Consider the following 27,533-nt stretch of genomic DNA (forward strand, 5'->3'; position numbering starts at 1 on the left):
CGCCCAAGTATCACAGTGGAATCACAGTGCAGCAGTGCTAGCCCAGAAATGGATTGGAATGCAGGGTGAAAATACAGCAGTATATATATATAGTATAACACAGCAGTATATATAGTATAATCCACAGTGCAGTATATATAGTATAATACAGCAGTATATATAGTATAATAAAGCAGTATATAGTATAATACAGCAGTATATAGTATAATACAGCAGTATATATAGTATAATACAGCAGTATATATAGTATAATACAGCAGTATATATAGTATAACAGCAGTATATAGTATAATACAGCAGTATATTTAGTATAACACAGCAGTATATATAGTATAACAGCAGTATATAGTATAATACAGCAGTATATATAGTATAATAGAGCAGTATATAGTATAATACAGCAGTATATAGTATAATACAGCAGTATATAGTATAACACAGCAGTATATATAGTATAATCCACAGTGCAGTATATATAGTATAATACAGCAGTATATATAGTATAATAAAGCAGTATATAGTATAATACAGCAGTATATATAGTATAATACAGCAGTATATATAGTATAACAGCAGTATATAGTATAATACAGCAGTATATATAGTATAATACAGCAGTATATATAGTATAACAGCAGTATATAGTATAATACAGCAGTATATTTAGTATAACACAGCAGTATATATAGTATAACAGCAGTATATAGTATAATACAGCAGTATATATAGTATAATAGAGCAGTATATAGTATAATACAGCAGTATATAGTATAATACAGCAGTATATATAGTATAATACAGCAGTATATATAGTATAACAGCAGTATATAGTATAATACAGCAGTATATATAGTATAATACAGCAGTATATATAGTATAACAGCAGTATATAGTATAATACAGCAGTATATATAGTATAATAGAGCAGTATATAGTATAATACAGCAGTATATATAGTATAATACAGCAGTATATAGTATAATACAGCAGTATATTTAGTATAACACAGCAGTATATAGTATAATACAGCGTTATACACTCACCTAAAGAATTATTAGGAACACCTGTTCTTTTTCTCATTAATGCGATTATCTAGTCAACCAATCACATGGCAGTTGCTTCAATGCATGTAGGGTTGTGGTCCTGGTCAAGACAATCTCCTGAACTCCAAACTGAATGTCAGAATGGGAAAGAAAGGTGGGCTACAACAGCAGAAGACCCCACCGGGTACCACTCATCTCCACTACAAATAGGAAAAAGAGGCTACAATTTGCACGAGCTCACCAAAATTGGACTGTTGAAGACTGGAAAAATGTTGCCTGGTCTGATGACTCTCGATTTCTGTTGAGACATTCAAATGGTAGAGTCCGAATTTGGCGTAAACAGAATGAGAACATGTATCCATCATGCCTTGTTACCACTGTGCAGGCTGGTGGTGGTGGTGTAATGGTGTGGGGGATGTTTTCTGGGCACACTTAAGGCCCCTTAGTGCCAATTGGCCATCGTTTAAATGCCACAGGCTACCTGAGCATTGTTTCTGACCATGTCCATCCCTTCATGACTACCATGTACCCATCCTCTGATGGCTACTTCCAGCAGGATAATGCACCATGTCACACAGCTCGAATCATTTCAAATTGGTTTCTTGAACATGACAATGAGTTCACTGTACTAAAATGGCCCCCACAGTCACCAGATCTCAACCCAATAGAGCATCTTTGGGATGTGGTGGAACAGGAGCTTCGTGCCCTGGATGTGCATCTCTCAAATCTCCATCAACTGCAAGATGCTATCCTATCAATATGGGCCAACATTTCTAAAGAATGCTATCAGCACCTTGTGGAATCAATGCCACGTAGAATTAAGGCAGTTCTGAAGGCAAAAGGGGGTCCAACACCTGTATTAGTATGGTGTTCCTAATAATTCTTTAGGTGAGTGTATATAGTATAACACAGCAGTATATATAGTATAATACAGCATTATATATATAGTATAGTACAGCAGTATATAGTATAATACAGCAGTATATATATAGTATAATACAGCAGTATATATATAGCGTAGTACAGCAGTATATAGTATAATACAGCATTATATATATAGTATAGTACAGCAGTATATAGTATAATACAGCAGTATATATATAGTATAATACAGCAGTATATATATAGCGTAGTACAGCAGTATATAGTATAATACAGCATTATATATATAGTATAGTACAGCAGTATATAGTATAATACAGAAGTATATATATAGTATAGTACAGCAGTATATAGTATAATACAGACGTATATATATATATATATATATATATATATAGTATAGTAGAGCAGTATATAGTATAATACAGCAGTATATAGTATAATACAGAAGTATATATATATATAGTATAGTACAGCAGTATATAGTATAATACAGCAGTATATAGTATAATACAGCAATATATAGTATAATACAGCAGTATAAAGTATAGTACGGCAGTATACAGTATAATACAGCAGTATATAGTATAATATAGCTGTATACAGTATAGTACAGCAGTATATAGTATAGTACAGCAGTATATATAGTATAGTACAGCAGTATATAGTATAATACAGCAGTATACAGTATAATACAGCAATATATATAGTATAGTACAGCAGTATACAGTATAATACAGCAGTATATAGTATAATACAGCAGTATACGGTATAATACAGCAGTATACAGTATAGTACAGCAGTATATAGTATAATACAGCAGTATATAGTATAGTACAGCAGTATACAGTATAATACAGCAGTATATAGTATAGTACAGCAGTATACAGTATAATACAGCAGTATACAGTATAATATAGGAGTATACAGTATAATACAGCAGTATACAGTATAGTACAGCAGTATATAGTATAATACAGAAGTATATAGTATAATACAGCAGTATATAGTATAGTACAGCAGTATATAGTATAATACAGCAGTATATAGTATAATACCGCCGGACCCTTGGGTCCCTTTTGCTGCACCTCCATGTGACTTTGATGTGACACCAGTTTACCTTTCTCTCCAGTCACACGTACAGTATAGTACGGCAGTATACAGTATAATACAGCAGTATACAGTATAATACAGCAGTATACAGTATAGTACAGCAGTATATAGTATAAAACCGCCGGACCCTTGGGTCCTTTTTGCTGCACCTCCATGTGACTTTGATGTGACACCAGTTTACCTTTCTCCCCAGTCACACGTACAGTATAGTACAGCAGTATATAGTATAATACCGCCGGACCCTTGGGTCCCTTTTGCTGCACCTCCATGTGACTTTGATGTGACACCAGTTTACCTTTCTCTCCAGTCACACGTACAGTATAGTACGGCAGTATACAGTATAATACAGCAGTATACAGTATAATACAGCAGTATACAGTATAGTACAGCAGTATACAGTATAATACAGCAGTATATAGTATAATACAGCAGTATACAGTATAGTACAGCAGTATATAGTATAATACAGCAGTATACAGTATAATACAGCAGTATACAGTATAGTACAGCAGTATATAGTATAATACCGCCGGACCCTTGGGTCCTTTTTGCTGCACCTCCATGTGACTTTGATGTGACACCAGTTTACCTTTCTCCCCAGTCACATGTACAGTATAGTACAGCAGTATACAGTATAATACAGCAGTATACAGTATAATACAGCAGTATACAGTATAGTACAGCAGTATACAGTATAATACCGCCGGACCCTTGGGTCCTTTTTGCTGCACCTCCATGTGACTTTGATGTGACACCAGTTTACCTTTCTCTCCAGTCACACGTACAGTATAGTACGGCAGTATACAGTATAATACAGCAGTATACAGTATAGTACGGCAGTATACAGTATAATACAGCAATATATAGTATAGTACAGCCGGACCCTTGGGTCCCTTTTGCTGCACCTCCATGTGACTTTGATGTGACACCAGTTTACCTTTCTCCCCAGTCACACGTACAGTATAGTACGGCAGTATACAGTATAATACAGCAGTATATAGTATAATACCGCCGGACCCTTGGGTCCCTTTTGCTGCACCTCCATGTGACTTTGATGTGACACCAGTTTACCTTTCTCCCCAGTCACACGTATGATTCAATTAACAGCTTAGCAGAAACCAAGCGGTTTAGGGTAATTGCATTAGGCGGCGGCCTGTGGGGCTGCAGGGCTATTAGGAAGCACAATGAGGGAAGATAAAACACACACAGAGGCGGTGTAAACCGTGTAATGAAAGCCACATACAGCGGGGAAGAGGCAGAATCTGTTCATTGAACAAAAAGGAGGAGGGGAGTAGTGTTCCCTCACCCCCTCCTCCTCTATCTGTAGGGAACTCCCTGCAGCTAATTTAGGAGGGGCTTTGCTCTTCATTGGAGTTAGTTTTTTTTTGGGGGGGGTTTTCAAAGTCAGCCTGCATCCTACCAGGTCTCACTTCACACGGTCCCTTCTGTAACCAAGTAAAGCCTCCAGCAGCAGCAGACAGCCATGAGGAGCTTCCCGGAGACGTGTGCCCTGCTGTCAGGCTGCCTGCTCCTCGCCTCCCTCTCCAGTCACGGATTTAATCTGGATGTGGAGCGGCCGGCGGTGTACTCCGGGGCGGACGGCAGCTTGTTCGGCTACTCGGTGGATTTCTACCTCCCGGATAACCAGAGGTAGGTGGTGGTCAGCGCTGACTGAGCCTCGTCCTGTTGGCTGCCAGGGTTTTACCTGTTCTATAGCACCAACATAGTCCACGTCGCTGTACAGAGAAGCTAGCCCTCGGCCCCCGTGGAGCTCGCACTCTAATCCCCCTCAGACAGAAGACCTTGATTAACCCTTGAGGACTTCTGCCGGCTCTTGTCACCGTGTTGTTAGACTGCTCACATCCTTGGTGAATCTTTTTGGCAATTAAGTGTGAATGAGCCCCAGGGGACATGGAGTGAGACAGTGCCGGTGTGTTACCCACTGCCCCTCCCGTAGGGTGTTGGGGGTTGCCCGGTATGTGATGGCAGATATCTGCAGGGTCTCGCCAGGACTTTCCAGAGTTGAGGCTTTTTGTTCTCATCCCGCCCCTGACTGTTCCGTTACTCGCGCACTCCCTTCCATATTCTCATCCCTTCTCTCCCGATACAGGGTTCTGTTCTTTTCTTCCACACTTCCCCTCATGTAGTCCCAGTGCAGACCTGCTCCAGTCTGTGTAGCCTCACACTCCCCATGTCTCGCCCTGCTCCAGTCTGTGTAGCCTCACACTCCCCATGTCTCGCCCTGCTCCAGTCTGTGTAGCCTCACACTCCCCATGTCTCGCCCTGCTCCAGTCTGTGTAGCCTCACACTCCCCATGTCTCGCCCTGCTCCAGTCTGTGTAGCCTCACACTCCCCATGTCTCGCCCTGCTCCAGTCTGTGTAGCCTCACACTCCCCATGTCTCGCCCTGCTCCAGTCTGTGCTGTGTAGCCTCACACTCCCCATGTCTCGCCCTGCTCCAGTCTGTGTAGCCTCACACTCCCCATGTCTCGCCCTGCTCCAGTCTGTGTAGCCTCACACTCCCCATGTCTCGCCCTGCTCCAGTCTGTGTAGCCTCACACTCCCCATGTCTCGCCCTGCTCCAGTCTGTGTAGCCTCACACTCCCCATGTCTCGCCCTGCTCCAGTCTGTGTAGCCTCACACTCCCCATGTCTCGCCCTGCTCCAGTCTGTGTAGCCTCACACTCCCCATGTCTCGCCCTGCTCCAGTCTGTGTAGCCTCACACTCCCCATGTCTCGCCCTGCTCCAGTCTGTGTAGCCTCACACTCCCCATGTCTCGCCCTGCTCCAGTCTGTGTAGCCTCACACTCCCCATGTCTCGCCCTGCTCCAGTCTGTGTAGCCTCACACTCCCCATGTCTCGCCCTGCTCCAGTCTGTGTAGCCTCACACTCCCCATGTCTCGCCCTGCTCCAGTCTGTGTAGCCTCACACTCCCCATGTCTCGCCCTGCTCCAGTCTGTGTAGCCTCACACTCCCCATGTCTCGCCCTGCTCCAGTCTGTGTAGCCTCACACTCCCCATGTCTCGCCCTGCTCCAGTCTGTGTAGCCTCACACTCCCCATGTCTCGCCCTGCTCCAGTCTGTGTAGCCTCACACTCCCCATGTCTCGCCCTGCTCCAGTCTGTGTAGCCTCACACTCCCCATGTCTCGCCCTGCTCCAGTCTGTGTAGCCTCACACTCCCCATGTCTCGCCCTGCTCCAGTCTGTGTAGCCTCACACTCCCCATGTCTCGCCCTGCTCCAGTCTGTGTAGCCTCACACTCCCCATGTCTCGCCCTGCTCCAGTCTGTGTAGCCTCACACTCCCCATGTCTCGCCCTGCTCCAGTCTGTGTAGCCTCACACTCCCCATGTCTCGCCCTGCTCCAGTCTGTGTAGCCTCACACTCCCCATGTCTCGCCCTGCTCCAGTCTGTGTAGCCTCACACTCCCCATGTCTCGCCCTGCTCCAGTCTGTGTAGCCTCACACTCCCCATGTCTCGCCCTGCTCCAGTCTGTGTAGCCTCACACTCCCCATGTCTCGCCCTGCTCCAGTCTGTGTAGCCTCACACTCCCCATGTCTCGCCCTGCTCCAGTCTGTGTAGCCTCACACTCCCCATGTCTCGCCCTGCTCCAGTCTGTGTAGCCTCACACTCCCCATGTCTCGCCCTGCTCCTATGCGCTCATGTCTTTTGTGTCTGGGAAGGGATCCTGCTCTCCCCATCTGGTTGGTATTACCTGCTGATCACCCGAGTTCTCCCGGTTTCCTGTAGTTTTAGGTGCAACCTCAGCCTCTGAATGAGACAGAATCCCAGATATTCTGTGGTGGCTTCAGATTCACATGATTTCTCCAGTGGGTTGCTCACTTTTGGCCAAAACTCTTCTTTGATTATCCTGTTGGTTAATTTTTATTATTATTATTATAATTATTATTTCTATAGTTTTGTATTTATAATAAAAAAATAAATAAAATAAAAAAAATATATATTTTTTTTATAATCGGCATGTTCTACAAATGGCTTTTTCCCATAGGCTTCTCTATAGGAAAAATGCATGCACAAAATGACACTTAAAATTGGATGCATTTTTTATTTATTTTTTCATATATTTTGAAAACGCCACAAAATAACACTATACGATGGACCTCTGCTTTGCGGTCAGCTACCACATCCATGGGCTTTTAAAAGTGATGACCCATCCCATATAACAAAAAATAAATAAAAATCAGCAGTGTTGTCCTCTATCCCAATGGTCTGGTGTGGCCGGTGTCAGCGCTCTGAGGAAATGAATGCATTTCAGTACAGCTCAGAGCCCACATGAGGAAAGTGAGTAATAATGTTTAACAGGACAGAGCTTCCTGAAACCGGATACGCAGCAACAGTGCGGACTGTGTCCAGCCCCTGTACAGCACCGGCAGGAATCCACTGGGATAGTACGGGCTCACCCCTGTGCTGTGAATGGGAATATACCGTTATGTACGGTGATGGCGGAGAGGAGCCATGTTTTCACTAAGGCTACTTTCGCACTGGCGTTTTGGCTTTCAGTTTGTGAGATCCGTTTTGGACCGCTTGTGAGATCCATGAACGGATCAGTTTTGGCTTAATTCGTTCTGAATGGAAAAGGATCCGCTCAGAATGCATCAGTTTGCCTCCGTTCAGTCTCCATTCCGCTTTGGAGACGGACATCAAAACGCTGGTGTCCGTCTGACGAAGCTGAGCCAAACGGATACGTTCTGACACACAATGTAAGTCAATGGGGACGGATCCGTTTTCTATGACACAATCTGGCGCAATAGAAAATGGATCCGTCCTCTATTGACTTTCTATGGTGTTTAAGACGGATCTGTCTTGGCTATGTTAAAGATAAAACAAACGGATCCGTTCTGAACAGATTCAGATGGTTGTATTGTCTGAACGGATCCGTCTGTGCAGATCCATGACGGATCCGCACCAAACGCGAGTGTGAAAGTGGCCAAATTGTATTTTATCCACTGACTGTTTTTTATCAATAGCCATTGAACTGTCGTCAACACTAGAAAAATTGCATCTTTGGCAGAAATGGCATTTTTGTAATCCATTCAGATATGGCTCGCTCTGGAGCAAACCACCCTAGATAACAACATGAAAGGGGCTGTTACTTTTAAAGTGGTTAACTATTGTACCCATAGGAATTCAGAGGACCACAATCTGCGACTTTAGTCCATCTGTCAGCAGGTTTGTACCTATGAAAATGGCTGACCTGTTACATGTGTGCTTGGCAGCTGAAGGCATCTGTGTTGGTCCCATGTTCATATTTGCTGACATTGCTGAGAAATTAAGTTTTGTCATATGCAAATGAGGCTCTAGGAGCAACTGGGGCATTGCTGTTGCACCTAAAGGCTCTGCTCTCTCTGCAACTGCCGCGTCCTTTGCAATTTGATAGGGCCGGGCAGTGCAAACGTCATAATGCCTAGCCCTGTCAAAGTGTAGAGAGAGCAGAGCTTCTAGGTGTAATGGTAACGCCCCCGTTGCTCCTAGAGCCTCACTTTGCATATATTAAAACATCATTTTTCTCAGCAATGTGAGCACATATGAGCATGGGACTAACACAGATGCCTTCAGCTGCCAAGCGCACATGTAACGGGTCAGCCAGTGTCCTAGGTACAATCTGCTGACAGATGCCCTTTAAATCAACCAAACCTGTTGATTGGTGAGTTTAGCAGACCGTCTAACTTGTATGGTTCCTCAATCCTCTTATTAGTGGGGCGATAAGCTGGTGGCAGAGAAGTCTGGCAATGTTTTTTAGTTTTTTTTTTCCTCCTTTCTGCAATTCACTACATGTGTGTGCTTGGCCGAGCATGCATGTGTATTGGAAGATCCATTGGCCAAAGCTATTTAGTGTGTGACCAGCTTAAAAGGGATGTTGTACCATTGAGACAACTTTTTGTGATCTGTGGGGCACTGACCACTGGCCCCCTGCCGATAATGAGAATAGGAGCCTGTGTTCCCGATTTGAATGGGTCAGCAGAGATGCATGTATGTCCTCTGCTCTAGCGAGCTGCTGGAGATAGCGGAGTAGAAGCGCTCGGCTATCTCTGGCGGCCATATAGAGCGGAACTGTGCAGACATGACTGCCGCTTCATTCAAATGGGAGAGCATGGGGCGCAGTTCTCGTGATTGCCGGGACCCCACCTATCGGACACATCCTTGATCTCTTCATTCATTTTATCACCATTGCATTTGTGTACATATTTGCCAGCGTGGTACTTCAATTAAAATGCATGAAGACCATGGCAGCAACTTGACTTTTTCTATTCTCTTCTATTCAGATTAAAGCTGATAATTCAGTTTATATTACTGTTTGCTGAATGCTTGTTTGGTCGACAGCCATTCCTCCCTTCACCACCATACAAATGCTCATTTGCCAGATTTGCCAATTCGGTGGCTAACCTCCCCTGACCAAAAGGACTGGGCTTGCTGAAACGCAGCTGCACAATTCTTCTTTTCACAAACATGTGACATAGGAAAACGTTGAGCGTTCTCCCATACAGATGACCCTTTCAGCGGACGTTAGTCATTGTATAGCCACCTTATCTCAAGGTGAGATAAGATGGATGAACTGAAGGTCGCAGCTTGCAATGTTTGACTGACTTGAATCTGAGACCGCTTTGTCCTGTTCTGACTAGGGATGAGCGAATTGACGTCGGATGAAACATCAGAAGTCGATTCGCGTAAAACTTTGTTCCAATACTGTACGGCGCAGGACCTCCGTACAGTATTGGGGTCCAGTCACACATCCATGTATGTTTTGCTGATCTGCAAAACACGGATACCGGCAATCTGCGTTCCGCACATCACCGGCACTTAATAGAAAATGCCTAATCTTGTCCGCAATTGCGTACCCGAACAGGACCCGTTCTGTTCTTGTCCGCAATTCAGTTAGCAAAATGCAGAACAGAATTGCGGACGTGTGAATGGACCCTTAGAATGTATTGGCTCCGTTGAGCCGAAGTTATTGCTTCGAAGTCTTGCGAGACTTCGGGCAATAACTTCATAAATAAATTTGTACTGTAAAAATACATTTCCCGAACTCGGGTTCGGTTCCAAGGTACCACTAGTTCTGACCTTAGAAAAAGTCCATGGGGGAGATATATCAAGAGTGGTGCACCCATCTGCCAGTCTTCATCTCCCTGCGCTGGCGTGAGAAGCCTCTTAAGAAATTGGGCACATCTCTGCCCTGCCGTGCTATACCTTCTGCCACTTTCTGGCGATGGTTATAGTAAATGAGGCATGAAGCCCCGCCCCTTTTTTTGCCACTTCAGAAAAGTGCAGAGAAGCCTAAAGTCACAAATTATGGTGTGCGCCACAATGTGTGACTTTTTTTCTTTACACCACAACAGTGGCGTAATGAGCTGAATAAATGTCCCTCTGTGTTAAACATGGCAACCAATTGCAGTGCAGCTTTCATTACCCATTCTGCTCTTGAAATATGAAAGCTGTGCTGTGATTGGTTGCTGTGATTTTTTTTCTTTTTTTTTTCTTTTAGATATTGTGTACTGCATATAGAGGATACAGAATATATGGGAACAGGAGCAGCACAAATATTTGGTTATTTAGCTCCTGACCCGTATTAACTTCTTACCTATTAATTGCTTCATGTGATGAGTTGGAAAAAAAAAAATATAAACTTGTAGTTGTTTGTCACAGAAATCATACTGATATAATCGCCAAAAGAAAATGGACCTGATAGGATAAAGTCCAGTTTTGTTGTGTATATGGTGTTGACTGGTTCCTTTGGCGTACATGCCTGGAAACCTTCTACATCTAACATGCCCATAGGCTATCATTAAGGCCTCACTGACACGACCGTTGTTTGCATCCGCACCCAAGCCGCACTTTTTTGCGGCTCGGATGTGGATCCATTCACTTCAACGGGGCTGCTAAAGATGCGGACAGCACACAGTGCTCCGTTCCATGGTCCTGCAAAAAAAATAATAAAACATGTCCTATTCTTATCCATTTTGTGGACAAGAATAGGCATTTCTATTATGGGCGGCTCGTTACGTTTGGCAGATTGCGGAACGCACACGGGCGTCATCCCTGTTTTGTGGATCTGCAATTTGCTGCTGACCACAAAACACGGCACGGTCGTGTGCATGCAGCCAAAAACGGCAAGCCGGGTGGTGTTAGATGTGGGCCCCAACCCTGGGTTTGCCATAAATGTCTAAGACACCTTAAAGGGGTTGTCTCATCATGGACAATGGGGGCATATTGCTAGGATATGCCCCCATTGTCCTATAGGTGCGGGTCCCACCGCTGGGACCCGCACCTATATCGAGAACGGAGCCCCGCAAGGTGGTGGCTGGAGGACTCCGGTCAGGCCACCACCAAGCCGGCTCCCCATAGAAGTGAATGGCAGCATACCGCACATGCGCGGCCCCGCTCCCATTAATTTCTATGGGGCCGACGAAAATAAGACAATGGGGGCATATCCTAGCGATATGCCCCCATTGTCCATGATGAGAACCCCTTTAAGGTGTCTTAGACACTTATGCCAAACCCAGGGTTGGGCCCCACCTCTAACACCACCTGGCTTGCTGTTTTTGGAACTCGTAGAAATCAATGAATGAACAAATGAAGAAAGCTGCACATGTGCGCTCAGTTCAGTCCGGGAGGTGGGGCATGCATCTATCCAGCAATAAAGGCGTATCCTTTGGATACGCCACAAACTTCTGATCGGAAAACCCTTTTAGGCTGCATGCACACGACCGTGCCGTGGCTTGTGGTTTGCGGTGGGACCAGCACCTAGCGATATGACCCCATTGTCCATGATAAGACAACCGTATGCAGAATCATTCATTTCAATGGCTTAAAAAAAAAAACGGAAGTTACTCCCTGTGCATTGTGTTTCCGTATGTCCATTATGCCAAAGAATAAAACCTGTCCTGTTATTGTCCACATTAGGGACAAGTAGAGGACTGTTCTATTAGGGGCCAGCTGTTCTTTTCCGTAAAATACGGAATGCACTCGGACATCATCTGTGTATTTTGCGGATCCGTGTTTTATGGGCTGCAAAATGCATACGGTCGTGTGCATGAGCCCTAAATCCCATGTTTGCTGTAAGAGCTTCCTTTTGGGCATATGCTTGGTCTATACCTATTAGCGCCAACTAGATTGGAAAGGGTAGAAGACTATGCATTTCAACGCTTTTCATAGCCCCATCAAACTTTATTCTGAAACATTATGTGAACCCAACCTGGAGACAGGCCTTTGGCACGCCATCCTTATAAACCCATGGAGCGAAACGAACTATATTAGGTATTTTATGTCTTGCTATTTTTAATATCCCACAATTTCTGTTGAAGCTTTTTATCTTCTTTGAAATTCTGTTCCACATAGGACTGGTTTGCTCCTGTGGGTACTGCCTCTGAAGTGGTAGAAATAATTGAACCCCAATCTGTAACTCTATTCCGCAAAATTACCATCTTAAATGTGAGGTAATGAGGGTGGCGATTCTGAGACTATATATCTGGCAGTGCATGGTTTGCTGGTGGGGTTTCTACATTTTGAAGGAATGTCCATGAATAGACTTGTAATGTGATCAGTTGTTAAATGCTGGGATTCCTTTACTGCTTTTTTAGTTTCATCTGAATATCTCTTCTGTAGAGAATAAGTAATGACGCACACATGGCCTTCCTAGACTGCCAGGTCATTTATCTTCTGGCCTGTACTCTACGACTCCTCTTCTCAGGGGTACTGGTGCGTGCTTTGTCTGGCTGGCAGCGATTTTGACAGGCAGCTATAAAACACATGACCCTGGTTGCTTTACTAGGTCTTTGAGAATGTACTTTCTTATCAGTACAAAATGATTGATTTTTTTGCCACACAGTATACTTGGGTTATTATTTTTCGTCCATTGGCCACTTCCATTTATTTCTTTAGGATTTATACAAATAATGCTATAGATTTTTGTGTGCTTAGAGTAGACTACAGACTAAAAAAGAGACCAGTATGGCACAATTCCCAAGAAAGCACAATGCAGTCGTACACTTCAGATATTGGGTGATGTGCCTTATCTCCAACTTCCCATAGGAATCTGGTAGGATCAGATTAAAATGTTCTGAAGTCTTAATGAGAAAATGCTGGAGGAATTCTCCCTGCTTTAATTGAGTTCTTTAAATATTTTCGAGTCTACTGTTATTTTAGATTTATACCAATAGTCTCAAGTATTTTTTTTTTTTATTTAAAGGATTTTTGCTTAGATTTTAATATTAAAGGGGTGTTCCAGTTCTGACAAGTTATCCTCTTTTTCAACAGGATAAGGGATAAATAGTAGATCTCTGAAGGTCCTAGTGCTGGTACCCAATACCCCTTGATGCCCCCGAAATGAACGTAGTGGTAGGTCAACAATTCACCCTTCTGTTCCTTCGGCTCCATTCATCTCTTTGGGAGTGCTCCTGTAGAGATGAATGGGGGGTGGCAGTTCTATGCCTGACCTGCCACTCCGTCCATTTTGGCGGGCTCCAATGTTTATAAGGTCCCAGTTCTTGTGATCGGTGGTTGTCCCAATGGCAGGACCCTTACTGATCTAATTAGTTTATCCCCTATGCTGTGGATAGGTAGTGGAGGTCCAACTTTCAGCACTTCTTGTGATCAGCTATTTTAAGGGTCCTTCGTGCTCTTTAGAGAACTGTGACCCTTCATTCTCTACATAGCTCCTTACACTCTGTTCATGCTGAAAATGTCCTTGACATTATCCTAACCAACTCTTGGAAGAAAATATGACCCCAACAGAGAGCTGTTGTACAGCTTTTTGGAAGAGACCTTTAACAAGTTGACTCATTTACAAACTCCTGTCAATATACCACTAAAAAGGGTTGTCTGGCCTGGGAGCTGACTTGCCGTGTCCTCGGACCTTTGGCCACAGCTGTCATAGCACCAAGCCACTTCTTGTCAGGTGAGAACTGAAGGGGCCGGACAGGTAGGTGAGAGTGTGCAGTACCAACAGTTTCACCCGATGAACGAGCGGCAGAATCTTACTGCTGGTGTTCTGTGGCCCTGACCTGATAACAGGGCAGTTGTGTACTCTGAGTGAATTGCCTAAATTGCTTCTTGTGCATTATGTTAAACTGGCTGTGGTAAATATCTTTAAAATGTTAGGTAGAATGGTTGGCAGTGGCCCGCTTCTACACACCACGACTGTTTCAGTTGTCCTGCTCTTCAACGGTAACTTGACTGGGATGGACTTTAGTCCTCTATGGTTACTGCCTTTTAAGCATAGATGAAGCTATAGGGGGTGCGAAAGCTGCAGTTGCACCTGGTGCCTAACGATCTCCACCAGAAATGTGAAGGGCACATGGTAGGTGAGGGTCCTTGTTACAGATTTTGCATTGGAGCCTGGGAATTCCACATTATTCTTTCAACTGTAGTATGGAATTCCTATGTTGCAGACCTGTAATACCAATTCTTTCCTTTGGGTGATGGGGGTTGATGGGAAGTAGGTGACAAGTTAAGTGATCTCAACAGGTTTCCTGAAAGACTAATTGTCTGGAAGATGGCATGAAGTTTTTTTTTTTTGTGGAATAAACTGATACTTTTGCTGCACATTTCCCATAAAATGAAACTGTTAGGACTGCTTTTTATAGGGTTATAAAGTAGAAGGCAAATTGGAAACTGATCTGACTAGTAGTCTAAACGCGACCTCACGTCTGTATGATGAATTACCGTACATCTTTTATTAGTATTCCTATTTTTTATTTTTTTTTGTGTGTGCACTTTAGGTTCTTTATGTAGAAGAAAAAAAGTGTCTTGGTTGATGGCCCATACCAACAGTATTCCTGTGGTGTTTTATTTCACTGTTTTACCAGAACAATTCTAGTCTCTATTTTTGTGTGGCTGGGAGTAGTAGTTAAACAGCTGCAGGAGGACCTTGCTTAAAGTGATCTAACTATGGCTTATGTGCCTTGGTAGATGCTGCCACAAAGGGGAGATATATACTGATAAATAAGATTTTTGTTTTCCACTTAAAGGGATAGTTATAAAAAAAAAAAAAAAATTCATGTGCTTGCACTGCTGAGAAAAATGTTTTACTGTATACAAATGATCCTCTAGGAGCAACGGGGGCGTTACCATTACACCTAGAGGCTCTGCTCTCTCTCCAACTGCTGCGCCCTCTTCACTTTGACAAGGCAGGTGTAGTGATGAACACTGCCTGGCCCTGTCAAAGTAGGAAGGGCGTAGCATTTGTAGAGAAGGCAGAACCTCTAGGTGTAATGGTAACGCCCCCGTTGCTCCTAGGGGCCCAATAGCATAGAATAAAACATCATTTTTATCAGCAATGCGGACACGTGAACATGGGACCAACCCAGATGCCTTCAGCTGCCAAGCACACATGTAAGAGGTCAGCCAGTGTCATGGGTACAAATCTGCTGACAGATGCCCTTTAACACTTAGTCACAGGTTTTTCCTGGTCTTCTGTGAAGAAATGAGATGGTTTTAAGGGAAAATGATTTCCATGGTACAACACGGGGACATGCAGTGCCTCCTGTATTTCGTTTGCCAGGTTTGGTGAATAATGAAGACGACTACCAATCCTACCAGATATTGTCTGTAGGGTAACAGCATTTCCGCACATGAAACACTACAAAGTCAGCTGTTGCTTTCTAAGCAAGCGTCCATGTGTTCCAGGGCTCTTTTGGCTGCCATCCCTTTTTTATTTCGGTATGTGGGAGTACAGTTTTGTATTACTTTCCATTTGTGTCTTATTAGGCTTTCTCCCTGTTGTCTTCAATTAAACCACATCTCGTATGTTCTTATTTATATTTATAAAAGTGTAAAAAGGGCACAAATCCCAGCCTGACCATGGGTGTAATGACATGTCGATGCAGAGTGAATGGGGGAGGAACGATCACTACTAAAGTTGTTAACCCCCCCCCCCCCTCCCCCATTCAATTCTATTGACTATTATCACCGATTTACTCTAGGGCAGTGGTGGTGACCCTATGGCACCAATGCCCTGGAAAAAGTCTATGGTGTATCAATATGCCTTAGACTTTTCCTGCCCATCTTCAGCGCAGGGTGCGCTATGAACGGCACAGACTGGGCACTGAATGTAGGCAGGTTATTATAGCTAAATGATAAAGTGCATGGAAGATATACTATATTGGACTGTAAGGTTCAGGTTAAATTGCTGTGTTGGCACTTTGCAATAAATAGATGGGTTTTGGGTTATAGTTTGGACACTCGGTCTGTAAATGGTTCTCCATCACTGCTCTCAGAGATTTGCTGCCGATGTTCATGGATCTTTCATGCTGATTAAAGATTCAAATCAGCCGACAAATAAACATTTACTTGTTGATCGGTGGTAAGGTTATATGGGACAATTATGGGGAATAAGTGTTATGAATGCGTGTGGCTGAAAATCATCCAGTCTAGTAGACCCCTTAGGTCACATTCACATGACAGGGTTATTTTTTTTGGCCATTGCCAAAGATGTATCCATGTGTGCATAGATTTTCTAGCCATTTTGCATCCAACTAGGGCCCATGCACGGCCGTTAGGCGGCCGCGGCCGTATTGTGCCCCGCAAATGGATGCGGACCCATTCACTTGAATGGGTCTGCAATTCTGGAGATGCAGAACAGAGTCACGGAACACCGGAAGCACTACGGAGTGCTTCCGTGGTTCTGCACCACAAAAAAAAATAGAACGTCATATTTTTTTGGCGATGCGGACAGACCACTGACCCATTCAAGTTGAATGGGTCTGGCCTGCTGCACGGATGTTGCCCGTGCATTGGGGACCGCAATTGCGGTCCCCAATGCACGGAACGGCCGCACAACGGCCGTGTGCATGAGGCCTTAGTGTGTGTTTTAATGCCCATTAATAAGAGATGTCGTTTATTGGCTTTATATTTTTTTAAAACCCAACCCCTGCAGTGCCCTCAGTGTACATAATGCCTCCACCCCCAGCCATCTGAATAGCCCGCAATAGTTCTGAATAGACTGCAATGGTTCCTGGTCTTGTTCGTTCCGGCTGAAACAGACTGATTATTGGGAACAAGCATTTCTATAAGGGTAGTACCACACGGTGCAGTCGTGTGGCGTTCAGGAAACTGTCGTCCTGTGATCAAAAACCGCCTGACCATACTAGGCCCTAATTAAACTGACGAGACCTGGCTGTTTAAGCTGGTCTGCATTGTTAATGGCAGTGCGGTATTGCAGGGGCTGCATGGTCATTAACTATGCAGACCAGCTTAGGCTACTTTCACACTTGCGTTTGATCGGATCCGTTCTGAACGGATCCGATCATATTAATGCAGACGGAGGCTCCGTTCAGTACGGATCCGTCTGCATTAATAACTTAGAAAAATTTCTAAGTGCGAAAGTAGCCTGAGCGGATCCGTTCAGACTTTCAATGTAAAGTCAATGGGGGACGGATCCGCTTAAAGATTGAGCCATATGGTGTCATCTTCAAGCGGATCCGTTCCCATTGACTTACATTGTAAGTCTGGACGGATCCGCACGGCCAGGCGGACAGCTGAACGCTGCAAGCAGCGTTCAGCTGTCCGCCTGGCCGTAAGGAGGCGAGCGGAGCGGAGGCTGAACGCCGCCAGACTGATGCAGTCTGAGCGGATCCGCATCCATTCAGACTGCATCAGGGCTGGACGGAAGCGTTCTGCTCCGCTCGTGAGCCCCTTCAAACGGAGCTCACGAGCGGACAGCAGAACGCTAGTGTGAAAGTAGCCTTAATAGTGCAGTTTTCATTAGTTCAATTAGAGCCGGCTGCGGCCTTTTATGGTGGTACTTGAACGGGCCACCATACACTCAGTGTTCATCCCTGATTATCGGGCCATGTCATAATTTTTTACAATTTAAGTGAATGGGGATTGCTAAAACCTCACACACTTACATTGCTCCATACATTGTGGAATTTTGGTTTGGATTCGGCGAAATTCCCTTGTGTTGGGTTCTGATCTTTGTTTTGTTCAAAACAGATGGTGAAGGTGGTGTGTAAGGAAACTAAGGGCGGTATTACATTGGCAGACTGTCTGTCAGATCTTCACTTCTCTCCAACAATCGTCTGCCTAAACCAGTGTCGGACTGGGGTGCCTAGGGCCCACCAATAAAATCTTATTTTGGGGGCCCGCGGTACGGATACATTCACATATTACCTGCTCACACAGCATCAAGATGCTACTAGATGATTGAATATGGAGGTCCCTGAAGGAACTTTGAGGAGGTAGGTCCTGAAGAGGACACTGGTGGCTTTCCTCTGTACCTAGAAGTCATCTTGGCTCTGATCATGTCTATAATAAACTGGGGCGTTTCTTTAATAATCATGTTTTTTTATTTTTTATATGAACATGGGCGGGTTGAGGCGCTGTAGATTGAATGTATGTAGTGCAGTAAGGCCCCCTGCACAGGATTGCGTGCGGATTTTGCACGCGGATTTGCGTGCGGAAAATCCGCACCGTAGGTCATGTACATTGTATTCTATGAGAATTTAAAATTCTCAGTGCACACGATGCAGATTTTTTCCGCGCGGATTTTGACCTGCGGTGCGGATTTTAAAATCTGCGACATGTCAAATTTTTTTTTCCTGACCGGATTTTCTTCATTCACTTAGTAAAATCCGCATGCAAATCCGCACCAATTAATGCGGATTGACCGTACAGATTTGCCTGCGAACACCTGCGGATTTCAGTGCGGATTCTCTGCACATGAATCCTGAACGTGTGCATGTACCCTAAGTCTACTGTGTTATGTGCCACTTGTGTAAGGAGTGGGAGACTAGGGGCCCACCGGCAAATTCCCCTGTACCCCTGTGGGCCAGTCTGAGCCTGGCCTGATCTTTTAATGTAATACAGCCTTACCCTACTGACTGTTATTAAAAATGCATATAATAAAGAATACAATAAAATTACCCCAGGCGACCACTACTTAAGGCCTTTTGCAACACTACCGTATGGCTATTTCAGTGTTTTGCGGTCCGTTTTTTGTTTCGGTTCCGTTTTCCCATATGGCATATACAGTAATTACATAGAACAAATTGGGCTGGGCATAACATTTTTGATGTGTGTGTGTGTGTGTGTGTGTGTGTGTGTGTGTGTGTGTTTTTTTTTTTTTTTTTTTGCGGACCCATTGAAATGAAAGGTTCCGTATACGGAACGCAAAACGAAAAAAAAACGGTAGTGTGAAAGAGGCATAAGGCTGGCTTCACAAAGTCAACTCCAACGGAAAAATTTGCTGAGGTTTTAGCTGCATTTCCGCAGCAAAAACTGCACGGATAACAGAATGTCTTTAAATGCCGTTTTGTTGCGGCAAAGCCAGTAGACTTCACCATCTCCACTGGAAAAGGTGAAATTGGCACGCTGCACATTTCAAATCTGCAATACCAAAGCTTTTTTTTTTGTGTATTTTATTTATTTATTTCTCATTCACTTTGCGGTGCAATGCTGTAGATTTGCTACATGAAAATCTGCAATGGTAAATCCGCAGCTAAATCAGTGACGTGACGCTGGCCTAAAAAATGGTTTTCTGAGACTTTATTTCTACTGATGACCTATCCTCGGTCGGGTTCCGACACCCAGGACCCCCTCGATCAGCTATTTGAAAAAGCATTGGCGCTCCTGTGAGTGCCGGCGGCCTTCTCTGTGCTTACCAAACACATCGCCGTGCATAGTATAGCGGCTGTGCTTGGTATCATAGCTCTGCCCCATTCCCTTCTATAGGGTTTAGCTACACCTAGGCCACGTAACCAGTGAACACGTTGTCACTGGCCTAGGCAAAGCTGAGAGAAGGCAATGGCGTTACTTTGAGCCCCGGTGCCTTCTCAAACAGCACCAGCGCTCCCTATAGCACTTTCACGCAGCTTTAGCCTCTGCCATGTAGTGGCACGTTCATCTGTCAAATGGCCTAGGTGCAGCTCAGCCAATCTGTCTGCGGTAGTCTCTGGTGTTGGACCCCCACCGATCAGACACTGACCTATCCAGAGGGTAGGTTATCAGTATAAAAGATTTGGAAAGCCCCTTTAATGTGCTGCTCTTGGTGGGCCGTAGGCTGCAGAATAGCCCGTGTTGTGGTTGTCTTTGGCCATGCTTTCTCAAGTAAGCGCTGTACTAATGTTTGCTGATTTTCGGATTCCTTTTTCTTATGCACGTGGGAATTCTGTCTTTCCACAGGGCTGGAAACCCTCTGATTAACCAGGCAATTAGTTACACATTTCTCTTTGTGAAATGTGGATCATGTTTAGCTGAGGCCAGGTTACAAACCTCGCCTGGGACGCAGCCGTGGGAACTGTCTGATTAGCTATCAGTTGGCGAGGGGGCCCTAAAGCTAAATCTGACATCAGAACATGCGTGTACTGTGCTGGATGGTGGCAATGGTCTGATACAATGGAGCAGGCTGGAGTAACTTCTTCCTGTGACTGTGGGTGGCCAACATTTGGTGCACCTCACACTTCAGATGTCTTGCTTTTCCATCAGTCTGTTACTTGCATATTAATAGACAGTTGCTGGAGGGTAGCTTTACTTTGGGGTTCCTGTCTTTAAAGCTGCATTTACATGTTACAATGTATCAAACCACCAAAAATCATTGATTTGCTGAATTGCTCCACACTTTGGAAGAATGTTCACTTTATCACAATTTCAGAAGCCCAAATTACAATTTATTTTAATTAAAAAAAATATTGGCCCAATTGTACTCTGGTTTGGGACGGGCAATCCCAGCAAAGTGCAGTATTTTACAAGGTAGGAATACCCCTTGTTAAAAAGTACCTGTAACCTCTACTGGCTGATCTGTTTTATACTAACTACTTGCATTCCCCGTGTAGTAATTCTAGTGCATCTTTTCTTATGACTGTGTTGTGCCATCCCTTTATCTTATTGCTCGAAGTTATGACTGAATTAACAGTTTGCAATGGAGGTCCAGTTGGTTTTTATCAGATTGGGGGGGGGGGGGGGGGGTCACAGGTCCACTTTAAGAAATTCTCCATGCAGCAAAGTTCTTACAGGTCACTTTTTAGATTGTTGGACTAGGGGGACACATCCAAGTGGAAGTGGTCACCAAACATCAGACCCCTATCAGGTGCTTAAGTTCTTCTGTTCTTGGAAAGATGAAAGAGAGGAGTTATCATTGGCTGGCATATATAAAGCATGGTGTCATGCAGAATGCAGGCTGTCCATCTTTTTGGTGGATTTTGTGAGTACTTTCTCAAGGGGCTAAAATAATTGCCCCAGACATAAAATGGAGCATGAGAGGAGAGCCATTCTTCATGGGTGGATCCAATGTAATCTAGGAAACTTAATGCAATCGCAGAATACAGACCTCTGTAGTCTGCCCCAGTGTCGGACTGGGGTGACTAGGGCCCACCATCCAAACTTATTTTAGGGGCCCACCGTACAGATACATTCAAATATTACCTGCTCAAGATGCTACCAGATGACTATGGGGGTCCCTGCAGCAACTTTGAGGAGGTAGGTCCTGGGAAAAAGAGGATACTGGCAGCTTTCCAGTATACCTAGAAGTCATCTCGGCTCTGATCGTGTCTATAATAATAAACTGGGGAGTCTTTCATAATCTATTAATATATATATTTTTTTTTATCTGAACATTGGCTGGTTGAGGTGCTGTAGATTAAATATATGTATGTAGGGCAGTAAGTCTATTGTGTTATGCCACTTGTGCAGGGTTTGGGAGACTAGGGGCCCACCGGGGATTCATCTGTACCCCTGTGGGCCAGTCCGAGCCTGGGCTGCACTGTGGCACCTGCATCTACACCAGGGGAGGCTGGTGATAGCGTTCATGTGCTCATATGATTCTGAATTTGTATCGGGAAACAGGAGCCTCCCTGCTAATTAGATAAGCAGATTTTTATTTTATTTTTTTCTTCCATTATACGCTACACTTTATCATTTTACATATTCCTATTTTTGTTTCCTTTCAGGCCAGAACGGGTTAACCCTTCCCCGCCTACAGGGTCCTGCTTCCGTGGCAGAATGTTTGTACAGGCCCTTGGCTTAGTCTCTGGATATTTTATAAGCTGTAGCTGCTGTAACTAATCAAATGCAGCAAATGTTGGCATTAAGAGAGAAATTCTGCACGTAAGAAATAACATTCTCCTTTACATGACTATTACGCAGCAGTCGTCTCCCTGAGAAACAAAAGGCAGAAGCCGAGATGGTGCTCAGTACAGACGCGCATTGCCTTTAGTGTCCTTCCTCCAGAAATGGAGTCCAGAGATTCCTAGAAATCCCTTCTCTTGTAACATGTTCAAGACTCGCGTGATCCATCGCAATGGTGTGACAGTCACAGGCGAGGTTTGTAGGTGGAAATGTCGGATCAATGCTGGTTGTGTAAAATATTAATATCTAACATATCCAGCACCACATGTCCACCAGTCAAACATTTTTGGCATGCTAATTCATTTGCTACCCATTACAACCTGTAGTTTATTTAGGACCACCATATCATGCAGGGTTGATCAGAGAATGCACTGACATCTGACCATGTCCTCAGTTGGGTTCATGATATTTCACAGAAAGCCTGACCGTAAAGCTGGCAATTTTTTATCTAAATTGTATTATAAGCGGTGTCAGACTGGGGTACTTGGGGCTCACCACTGGAACAGATTCTGGGGGCCCACCTTAGGGCTGTCTGTACCATTCAGTTCACTTCAATGTGGTTGCAAAAGAAAATGACCACTGGTAGGACATGTATAGCACACACCAATCACGCATAGGAAACACACAATGCACACACCAAGACATTTATGCCTGACCCTATTAAGGGTAGCACTCTTAAAGGGGTTAAATAGGTTGACTTCAGCAATTGGCATTTATCATGTAGAAAAAGTTAATACAAGGCACTTACTACCATGTATTGTGATTGTCCATATTGTCTCTTTTCCATCACATTATACACAGCACGTATCCATGGTGCCTTCACCATCCAATAGTGGTGATCCTGGAGCAGAGGTATTAGGGGGGGCAACTGGAGGAGAGGCTATATTAGGGGGGCATCTGGAGCTGTGGCACTAATGGGGGTTTACCTAAAGCAGAGGCATTGGGGAGACCTAGGGCAGAGACCGTCCCCCCCCCCCCCCAATCTCACTCTGAACTCTGCAGAGAGCAGCACACATACACAGATCTGAGTCTACTATAAACAAATCCCCTATTTCCCCCTTAGTCTCCAAAAGCTCACTACTGTCACAAACCTGAGAAATCAGCCCAGCACCACAGTTTTGACAGCAGGGAGGGCAGGAGGATGGCCAGACATGTTCTCTCCTCCTTCACTGCCAGCAGCCCGAGAAGCTTGGATACTGCGGGGCCTCCTGTACAATTCACACCAGCTGCATCACTGTGCAATACTGCCACCTAGTGACTACAATAATTATCTCTCCTGAGAAACAAGAGAAATAATTACTCCTCCGTCTTATCTCCGTGCGCAGGAGACTGGGAGAATCCCCTGCTTCCCCGGTGGGCTAGTCTGAGCCTGATTTAGAAGCATATGGTTCAACATGTGCGGCACCCTAAGGACTCCTAACAGTTGTGGTTGATGTTTGGACATGTGGAATTTTTGGTCTGTCAGGAGAAAAGTCACTGATTCCTCTACATGTAAAAGCCATGTGCAGACACCGTATGGTTCCATGTGGTGGTGTGTCATCTGCACGCTCAGTGGTTCCCTATAACTCCAAGGGAGCAGGTCATGTGTTTCCATGTGGAATCCATGATGAAATATACGTTGTGTATCTCCATGTCAAATCAGAGGCTCATGGAAAGTCAGAAGGACCCATAGTAGACTTTGGCAACTCACTCGTGTATTCTACTTCCTGTTTTGGGTCTTTCTTTGGCAAACAAACCTGTTGATTTTTGCAGGCCATCACTGCAACCAGAGACCTTCCCCTGTAGTGACAGAGCATCATACCTTAAGCTGGCCATACACATTATACTTTTATTGGCTGAACCCAAAGAGAATGTGTATGGGGGACTACTGGCTCTTACGCCAGATTGCATGTAATTTAACACAATTGGGCATACAGCTACGACCAAACTGTGTCGCAGTCCCAGAGTATCCGCTCTCACTGAGAACAGACACTAGAGAATCTGATAAGGGACCAATCAGATGGTACCTTGCCGGCAATCACTCGGATTGTTTAGTCTGCACCGAATAACCAAATCGGAGCGATCACCAGTATCCCCCGTGTCTCTGCTCTCTGTGAGAGCTGAGAATCTGGGACACTGACATTTGGGCCTAGCGAGAGTACAGTGGCGGAAATAATTATTTGACCCCTCACTGATTTTGTAAGTTTGTCCAATGACAAAGAAATGAAGTCTCAGAACAGTATCATTTCAATGGTAGGTTTATTGTAACAGTGGCAGATAGCACATCAAAAGGAAAATCGAAAAAATAACTTTAAATAAAAGATAGCAACTGATTTGCATTTCATTGAGTGAAATAAGTATTTGAACCCCTACCAACCATTAAGAGTTCTGGCTCCCACAGAGTGGTTAGACACTTCTACTCAATTAGTCACCCTCATTAAGGACACCTGTCTTAACTAGTCACCTGTATAAAAGACACCTGTCCACAGAATCAATCAATCAAGCAGACTCCAAACTCTCCAACATGGGAAAGACCAAAGAGCTGTCCAAGGATGTCAGAGACAAAATTACAAGGCTGGAATGGGCTACAAAACCATTAGCAAGAAGCTGGGAGAGAAGGTGACAACTGTTGGTGCGATTGTTCGAAAATGGAAGGAGCACAAAATGACCATCAATCGACCTCGCTCTGGGGCTCCACGCAAGATCTCACCTCGTGGGGTGTCGATGGTTCTGAGAAAGGTGAAAAAGCATCCTAGAACTACACGGGAGGAGTTAGTTAATGACCTCAAATTAGCAGGGACCACAGTCACCAAGAAAACCATTGGAAACACATTACACCGCAATGGATTAAAATCCTGCAGGGCTCGCAAGGTCCCCCTGCTCAGGAAGGCACATGTGCAGGCCCGTCTGAAGTTTGCCAATGAACACCTGAATGATTCAGAGAGTGACTGGGAGAAGGTGCTGTGGTCTGATGAGACCAAAATAGAGCTCTTTGGCATTAACTCAACTCGCTGTGTTTGGAGGAAGAAAAATGCTGCCTATGACCCCCAAAACACCGTCCCCACCGTCATGCATGGGGGTGGAAACATTTTGCTTTGGGGGTGTTTTTCTGCTAAGGGCACAGGACAACTTATTCGCATAAACGGGAAAATGGACTGAGCCATGTATCGTGAAATCCTGAGCGACAACCTCCTTCCCTCTGCCAGGAAACTGAAAATGGGTCGTGGATGGGTGTTCCAGCACGACAATGACCCAAAACATACAGCAAAGGCAACAAAGGAGTGGCTCAAGAAGAAGCACATTAAGGTCATGGAGTGGCCTAGTCAGTCTCCGGACCTTAATCCAATCGAAAACCTATGGAGGGAGCTCAAGCTCAGAGTTGCACAGAGACAGCCTCGAAACCTTAGGGATTTAGACATGATCTGCAAAGAGGAGTGGACCAACATTCCTCCTAAAATGTGCGCAAACTTGGTCATCAATTACAAGAAACGTTTGACCTCTGTGCTTGCAAACAAGGGTTTTTCCACCAAGTATTAAGTCTTTTTTTGTTAGAGGGTTCAAATACTTATTTCACTCAATGAAATGCAAATCAGTTGCTATCTTTTATTTAAAGTTATTTTTTCGATTTTCCTTTTGATGTGCTATCTGCCACTGTTACAATAAACCTACCATTGAAATGATACTGTTCTGAGACTTTTCATTTCTTTGTCATTGGACAAACTTACAAAATCAGTGAGGGGTCAAATAATTATTTCCTCCACTGTATACTGTTATCCCAATTCTACATCTACTATTATAATGAAGATTGGCTTTCATACAGCTTCCTCCTCACAGTATATAGAAGGTATTTAATGTTTTAAAGGGGTTGTCCCTACAAAAATATTGTAAATATTTTTTTTTCAAACCAGCACCTAGATCTGAATACTTGTATAGCCAGAGTTATTTACTGAAATCTACCGTATGTTGGCGCCACCTGCTCTTTGCTCTTTTCCTAATTTCTCTGTTCTGCTCACTGAGATGGAAGCACATGCTCAGTTCCATCCTTTAGCTGCAGGGACAGACCCCCTAAACTGCCAGTTTGAAAGAAATCTAGCAGAGTGATGAATAGGGAGATCTCTGTATCCATGTTAAGTACAAGGCTGGTTCTAGGCTTTTTTTTTTTTTTTGAGACTGTCATGTACTATATGATTTATTTTTTATATTATATATATTTTTTACATTAATTGGGGGCATAACCCTTTTGATAGCACAGTACTGCTCAAGTGGAGGGGGGGGGGGGGGACTACCCAAAAAATCTTTAAATAAAAAAAAAGTAAAAAGTTCTGTAAATATTGAAATAAAAAAAAAAAAAAATATATATATATATATTTTTTTTTTTTTCTGATGGCGGTGCCCATTTACGCATCCAGGTGTGCTTCCAAGACACGCAGCTTTATTTAATCACAGTTCTACCTTCTCCAGTATTTCTATGTGACCATTTAAACGCACAGTACATATATGGGGAGGTCATGAATGTCTTTTGAAGTTGTGGGTACTCTGAGCTGTGGATTATTACTCATCCTTTCATATCCTCGTTCAGAGGACTCGTCAAATCCACAACTGTAAGTAATTAGTTATAATGGTGCGTGCACACTGCTGGTGGCATTCTGAAATCGGTCATATAGCTGGTATTTAACCATGTCCTTAATGAGTGGGCAGGAAATCCATAATAGAGGTGGGCATGGCTAAAGATTTAAATGTTCATATGGTGAATGGGTTTTTATGCAGAAAAAAAACAGTATTTGCATTAATATAGGAATAATATGGCTGACATTAAATTCTGGTTATGGATGGGGCTGCATTCAGAACTTTGGCTCAGATTCATATACCTTGTATGAAACCATTTAGATTATTTTTTTTATTGTGCTTTAGTTGCATAAAAAGAACATGATAGTTAGAAGTGCCCATTAAATATTCTTGAGGGTCTTGTGTGGTTAAACTGGAACATGTTGTTTTTTTTTATCCATATTTATAAGCCATTACAGAAGCCATTGGTGACCCCTGACAGTTGCGACAAGTTTTCTTGTGTACAAATTCACAAAGATAGGTAACCACCTCTGCTTGTACATCCTGTAGCAATTCTACATCTAAATGGTTATTTAAAGGGTCAAGTCTCCTAATTGTTTGGGACCACAGATTGGTAGGTCATCTCTCTCTCTCTCTCTCTCTCTCCATCTATGTATGCTGAGTCTAGCCTTCTGTCCATCACTGACCAGTGAGGTGTTGAGGTTTGATATCCTTCTCTCCTGTCACTTTCTGGAGGTATAAAGGACAACCAGTGGGATTCCCCGTGTTTTTTTTTGTTTTTATATCAAGTTATTGACTAAACTTTTAGATTTTTGGGAAGGTCTGAAGAACACGTGGGAGCTGTATGACGACACATGGTGTCCAATGCAGCTCATACC

General features: G+C 43.9%; 1 protein-coding gene across 1 annotated transcript in view; it reads left to right on the forward strand.

Annotated features, from left to right (window-relative positions):
- The first annotated feature begins 4,412 nt into the window (after positions 1–4,412).
- ITGA5 (integrin subunit alpha 5) overlaps positions 4,413–27,533 on the forward strand; it is a 134,444-nt gene continuing 111,323 nt past the window's right edge. The window contains exon 1 of the mRNA XM_044285484.1: positions 4,413–4,688. Coding sequence (XP_044141419.1) covers positions 4,522–4,688 — 167 coding nt within the window. The 5' untranslated portion in view covers positions 4,413–4,521. The remainder of the gene's footprint in view (positions 4,689–27,533) is intronic.

Source organism: Bufo gargarizans, chromosome 3 (assembly GCF_014858855.1).
Source record: "Bufo gargarizans isolate SCDJY-AF-19 chromosome 3, ASM1485885v1, whole genome shotgun sequence".
Classification (NCBI taxonomy): domain Eukaryota; kingdom Metazoa; phylum Chordata; class Amphibia; order Anura; family Bufonidae; genus Bufo; species Bufo gargarizans.